Raw genomic sequence first — 6,781 nt, 5'->3', positions numbered from 1 at the left:
ACGAAAGCCACACACACCCCCTGCAACACTACACACACACATAGAACCTGTTGTCTAAAAATCAATCAAACAAAAATAAGTCAGTGATCAATTCATTTGTTTAAAAGGGAGCAGAGAGTATATTTTTTAAAGACCAGCTACTACTGTTTTTTTTTTTTTTTTTAGAACCAAACACCACCTTCTCTTCTCTAACTGGACCATTGGTCCATTTCTGCTAGGCTGGGGTATATTTGACTGAGTTTATGCCAAACGCTTCTGCCGGCTCTTTCAAAAGCAAATCAGTCTGGTGAGGTTTCTAAGCCCGTGGGCTACTACACAGACACAGAAAATGTGATCCACGGAGCAGCACTGGAAGTGTACTGGTAAGTGTGTATTCTGCATGCTTGTTAATGTCTGCACAGCTATGTAGATCCAGGAGGGGCGCTTCTTATGCAGTTTAATGGAATCCATTTGGGGTGAAAGGCGTTATTTTGCCTAATGAAATCTCCCCTTCGCAGTCCAGCTCCCAGACAGACTCGGCCGCAGGGTCACCATCTGGGGACGTCTGAGAGATCTGGGACCTACGATCGAAAGGGCTCTCTTCCTCCTTGTCCCCCTCCCCGTCCCCCGGGGTCACGGCATTGGGGATCATATGGATGTAGGCAGCTGCAATCTCCTTGTGGAAGACGGTGTCCTGGTTGTAGGAGATGAGCTCATTGCTGATGTTCACTGTCTCCACCCGGGTGCGGGAGCAGAGGTTGCCGCACCCCAGCAGCTGCGCAAACACCTTCCGGAAGTCAGCGTTGAAGGCGTAGATGACGGGGTTGAGGGAGGAGTTGGCCCAGCCGAACCAGACGAAGACGTCGAAGGTGGTCTCGCTGACGCAGGGGAAGCCAGCCCGAGGACCCTCGGGGCGCCCGCTGCAGAAGGGGACCATGCAGTTAAGGATGAAGAAGGGCAGCCAGCAGCACACGAAGACCCCCATGATCACCGACAGGGTCTTGAGGACCTTGGTCTCCTTCTTGATGGATGTCCGCAGGCTGGTGGCAGGGGCACAGGCCGCGCGGCTGCGGCAGCTCTGCGCGTGCTCCGCGGCCCTCTCCAGGGAGGAAATCCTGCGGATCTGCACCTGGGCGATGCGGTAGATGCGCGTGTAGGTCACGATCATGATGGCCACGGGGATGTAGAAGCTGATGAGCGAAGAGGAGATTGCGTAAGTTCGGTTCAGGCTGGAGTCACAGTTTTCGGCCCTCGCCTCTGGCTCCCCCGCTTCCTCCCAGGGCGTCCCGTTGGCCAGGCTGGGTGGCGGTTCCACCCCGCCCCAGGAGCCTGCCTTGTCCCTGTGCCAATGCAGTTGAACTGGGATGAAGGAGATGAGAATGGACAAGGTCCAGGCCAGGCCGACCATGATCAACGCCACGCGCTGGGTCATCTTGCGCTCATAGCAGAAGGGCCTGGAGATGGCCCAGTAGCGGTCCACGCTGATGACGCACAGGTTCAGGATGGAGGCGGTGGAGCACATGATGTCGAAGGCCACCCAGATGTCGCAGAAGGCCCCAAAGGGCCAGTAACCGGCCACCTCAGCGACCGCCTTCCAGGGCATGACCAGCAGCGCCACGAAGAGGTCGGACACCGCCAGAGACACGATGAAGACGTTGGTCATCTTGGCGCGCAAGTGGCGGCTGCGCACGATGGCCGCGCACACCAGCACGTTGCCCAGCAGGGTCCAGACGACGAGCAGGGTCAGGAGGCCGGCCGTGACCACCTGCGCGGGCCCCAGCGGCGCCGCCCCCCCCGCGCCCCCCGCGGCGCCCCGCTGCGCCCGCTGCTGCTGCCCGAACCGCGCGCGCTCCGCGGTGCCGTTGCGCCCCGGCGGCAGCATGTCCGGCTCGGCGGCAGGGGCGGGCTGCGCGCGGTCCCAACTCCGGCCTTGCGCCCCCCGGGTGACCCCATCCGGCCCCCGGGGGCTGGCGCACCGGGACCCGCGGTTAAGGGAAACGCCGAGCCCCCGGGGGGCGCTCACCGTGCGCTGCGCCGGGGCCCCGACTGCGCGGGGACCCCTCTGGCTTCCTCGAGCGCCTCCGGGTCGGTGGCCGCGTCGCGCCCCCCCAGTGGCCGGCGCTGGGGGCAGGAAGCCGGCCGGTGCGCGCCGGGCGGCCGAGGCTGCGGCTGTGTCTGGTTCGCAGCCCGAGAAGCGAAGAGCCAGCGGGCACCGAGGGGGCGGGGGCCGGGAGCGGCCGGCGGCGGGCGAGCGGTGCCGCGCTGTCGCCGTCCCCGTCAGCGCCCAGGGCCCGCGCCCCCGCGCCTCCGCGTTCCCCCGTCTCCCGCGCAGCCGCCCCACCTGTACCCGGGCGCGCTCACTCGCCGCGCTCCGCCGCCCCGGTCCGGGGGCGAATCCGCGGGTCCGAGAGGCGCTCGCCTGCCAGACCCTCGCCCCGTGCCAGGAAAAGCACGCGCTGGGAAGACCAAGAGGTCTCTGACCCAGCCCCGGTGCCCTGGCCCTCAACACGTTTGGGGAACGGGGAGGTAGGGTAGGGATGGGGGAAATCACTGGCTTCTAGACTGGGAAAGAGCTTTTGTAAGGTAGAAGGCAGCCTTGGATTTCTCGCAGACCCAACTGGGACTTCATTCCTGGCTGTGTCCTTGAGCGCCTTAAACTTCACTGGGTCTTGGTTTTCTCATCCACAAAATGGGCTAATGATTCCTGCTCTTCCCCCAGGGGGTGTAAGGTTCAATGAAATCAGTCATCTAGGAGAAGCGTCAGGAGGCATGTCTCCTAGAAACCACTTCTCCTAAACTACCCCCTCTGCCCCCATTGTCCATTCTAAAATTCAGGCTTAACCTGACCTCTTGGGACAGTCTTTCTGCCCACCATCACCCCCAATCTTTAAGCGATTTTTCCTTTGGGGAATAATTTTGGATGAGCCCAGAACACAAGGAGGAAGAAGGGAGCCTCCTGCCGGTGGGCGCCTCCTCCCTGCTGGACATTTTCAGTCTTTCTCTTTTATAACCTTGAGAAAGATGGGTTAATATCTCAGTGCTTGACAGAAAGTGGAAATTGAGGCTTGAACTGATGGCCCAAAGCCCGAAGTTTGGAAAAGAATGGCAGGAAACCCTGGAGAGGAGAGCAGTGTCCCAGGCTCTTAATATGCTTCCTCCCTCCAGCAGACAAGTTCCGCTTCTGAAGGGTCAAGTTTCTGCCTGGGTGAAGCTCAGCTGAAGACAACTGGGGAGAGAACTGGCTGAGGCGCCCTGCACTGAGGTCTAAAAACAGGGACTGGCCTCTCTCATCCCCTCCTTAATCTCTCTCTCCACTCAGACCCACCTGCCCCATTCACCCTGGTCCCCATCTGCACCCTGGACCAACACCTGCAAGCTGTTGGAGACAACTTTGGAGACTCAGCGTGCTTGGCCTTCTCCAGCGTCTTCTCCCTCAAATCTTCTCTCCCTTCAGTGCTTTCTGCTGATGGAAGTGGAAAAACCATCTGTCCAGGGACCTGCACCTAAAACTGGGGAGTCATCCTTACCTCCTCTCTCTCCCCATCTCCTAGGAGCTAGTCGGCTCCTCTCTCCACTGACACCCCATCCAGGACTGTGTCTTCTCCACCCTGTTTTATGGCGACACTCAGCTAGCTTCCAGGTTCTGTCCTGATCCTCTGTCCGCCCTCTACTCAATGGCAGGCAGAGCAATCTTTCTCAGATGTAACTGTGATCGTGTCATTCCCCAGGGGGAAAACCCTCAGTATCTCCTTGCGATCCCTGATCCTTGGACTTGGGTAAGCTCTTTGAAGGCTTTTAATCATCTTTCCCTTGCTCCAGATCTTCTCCTGCCCCTGCTCCTCTGCCTACAGCCTGGGTTCAAGCCAGTACCACCACAAAACGCAAGCAAGCAAACAAAAAACACTAGTTGTAATTTCCCTAGTGGGTCTATGGCAATCCCTCACCCTGGAATGACCTCTGCCCTGTCTTGTCTTCCTGGAGAACACCAACTTAGGATGTCGGAAAGGGACTTGGGTTTGGGAGACAGGTTTGAATTTCAATTCCTTACACTTTTATTTGGCAAATACTCACTGAGCACCTGTTCCATCTTAGATGCTGTTTTCTTCACTGGGAATACAAGGGAGTTTAAAAATTATGGTGTCCCTCCCCTCTACGAGGTTATTAGAGATAGACCTTTAATACAAGAATTATTCAAATAAATGTACAATTACAACTGTGACAGGTGCTATGAAGGAAAAGTGTAACAGTGGGGAGTGACCTAGACAAGATATTTAGAGAAGTCCCTCGTTGGGTTGAAATCACAGTTCTGTGGACCAAAGGGAAGACAGGAAGAAAGAACAGGCAGGAAGAGCAGACATTTGCTAGCTGTGGGATCTTGGGCAAGTTACTTGATCTCTCTGAGCCTCGGTTTCCTCCTCTTTGAAACAGGTTAATAATAGTAGTTTAGAAGGTAAGGGAGATGAGACCGAAATATGTCCTGTGAGTAGCTCGGAATCCCCCTTCTCCCTCTGGCTGGAATTGTGCAGCTCATTGCCCTGGGCTGCCCTGTGAGGAGCCTCCTGTCTTGGCTTTTGTAATGGAGCCAGAAAGTGGACGCATTTTTGGACCTGAGAGGCTGGAGGAGGAGAGAATCATCCCAGAAGGAAGAGACTATGCTGGTCTTCAAAACAAAGAGCCCACAAAGAAAAGGTGGGGCAACGGTGGGGGGGGGTAGTGGCAGAGAGGACTAAAAGCTCAGGGTGGGGTTTTGCAAGAGTCACTGTGAAGGAGGTGAGGCACTGGGGCATGAAGGAGAGAGGAAAGGAAAGACGAGGGGGAATTTCAGAGAAGGATTGCCTGTTGCCTTCACAGAACTTGAGAAATGCAAGAAAACTATTTGAATTTGGGGATTCTCTCTGACACACAGCACAGCTGAGAGCCTGGACCGCATGGGTCATGGCTTTCCAAGTTGCATGGAGCGCTCGAGCACGTTGGTACATTCCCCTCCTCTCTCAGCTCACCTAAGCAGCCCCTCTCCAGGAAGCCCTCCTGGCTTCTGGGCTGAGAGGGGCCCCGTGCTCCCGCAGACCCCATGTCAGCTCCCACTGCAGCAGTTATGATGCTGAATTATTACCAGCCATTTACGTGGCTACTGGCTCTCTAGACTCTGAACTTCTGAAATCAAGGAACTGGGTCTTATTCAGGTCGGATCTCCTCAGGCCAATGCGTGGGTACTTGGCAAATCTTTACTGATGGGAGAGTGGGGGAAAGAGGGCTCTGTGCCCAACACCGTGACCGTCACGGACAGACAGCTCACCCCCAGAGGCGCACACACACGCACCAGGCACACAGTTTTGCATCTGTGTTCAGGTAGTTCTGACTCCCTGAATTCCATCTACCCATTCATTCATTCAACAGGGCTTTGCTGAGGACTTAGATACAAGCCAGAGCCGTCTGGACTGAGCAGGTGTCTGCGCTCCAGCAGACCCCTGGGTCGGCTTATAATGCAGCAGTCATGACATCGGAGGGGAAGGGTGGGGGAAGGGGGAGAGAGAAAGGAGAGGGAGGGGAGAAGGAGGGGGAGAGGAGGGGAGGAGGAAGAAGAGAAGGAAGGAGGAGAGGAAGAGGAAAAAGAGACAGGGCGAGGAGGAGAAAATTACATCTCTGCACCTCTAGATCCATTCGTACCCCAGTCTTTGCAGCTACAAAAGCCAATAAATCACCCTCTGGCTACCACGTGCCTGAGTTGAGCTTCCATGGTCAACTGCAACTGGAAAGGCCCTTCCTAGCACAGGGAACAAACATGGTTCGGCGGTGGCTGAGACCAAGGGGATGGTCTGCCCGGTGGAGCAGGCAGCAGGGGGAAGGGCCACGCAGAAGAGAAGACACCTAAGCTGGAGGATGCGTGGAATCCACCAGCATTCCAGGTGGAGGGGCATCCCTAACAGAAGGAACAGCATGCGCAAAGGCTCAGAGGCACAGAGTTTCCTGTGTGAAAGGGTAGATTTTTCAGAACTCTAAGGTTTTTCCTCTGTTATACAAAAAAAGAAACGTGTTTCTCATCATTTTTGGAAACAAGAATTTTCTATCAATAAGACACTATGTGTGCAGAGTGACACCGGGCAGCCAGGTTGCTATAGGACCATGTCTCTCCTGTCTCCACGGGGAGGGCTCCTGGAGCCATTTGTCCATTGGGACGATGGTTTTGTGTGAGCAGTGAGTGGCTGCCTTCTCTCACCCCGGCTCTGTCCCACATTTTCCAGAAGTCTGTCATCGGCCTGGGAAGCCAGACTCGTCAGCATGGACCCTAAGCCAGTAGGCAGCCCATGAGCTCCCTCTCTTGTCATCCCTGCCAGAGCCCCACCCCAGAGGATGGCAGCAAGGAAGGGATCCTCCCCTACATTTGGTTCCTGCAAAATTGTACTAAGAGGATTCACTTAGGACATTTTAACACAAAGGGGGTTTCCCTAATCTAGTCGGCAAATATTCTTGTTTGAACTCACTGATTCTCCTTCTTCTGAAGGTATTATTTTCTATTGGATTTGCTTCGCTGAGACAAATGGCAAAATCAATAGGAGCGACAGTCAGGACTTTGGTGTTGCTGCCACAGCTGCTGTCAAAAGACTCAACTCTGTTTTACACCCAGAAAGCCTTGGTCCTTGGTTACAGGACACACCTGAGCTCCCCAGGTGCCAGTCTTGCCAGTGCGCTCAGCTTGGCTCAGCAGAGCCCGGGCAGAAGGGTAGCGATGAGCCGTCCGCATCCATCCTGCGGCTGGAAAAGTGGCCCCGAGCACACGACCACTGATGGTGACCTGGAGGCC

General features: G+C 56.0%; 1 protein-coding gene across 1 annotated transcript; it reads right to left on the bottom strand.

The window, feature by feature from the left end:
- Window positions 1-436: 436 nt before the first annotated feature.
- DRD5 (dopamine receptor D5) lies at window positions 437-1,861 on the bottom strand. Its single transcript, XM_032397345.1, has one exon. The coding sequence runs from the start codon at window positions 1,859-1,861 to the stop codon at window positions 437-439; it is 1,425 nt and encodes a 474-aa protein (XP_032253236.1).
- Window positions 1,862-6,781: the final 4,920 nt, after the last annotated feature.

Source organism: Phoca vitulina, unplaced genomic scaffold (genome assembly GCF_004348235.1).
Source record: "Phoca vitulina isolate PV1807 unplaced genomic scaffold, GSC_HSeal_1.0 scaffold3, whole genome shotgun sequence".
NCBI classification, from domain to species: domain Eukaryota; kingdom Metazoa; phylum Chordata; class Mammalia; order Carnivora; family Phocidae; genus Phoca; species Phoca vitulina.
The sequence above is the reverse complement of the archived record's forward strand: the minus strand, read 5'-3'. Positions and strand labels throughout refer to the sequence as shown.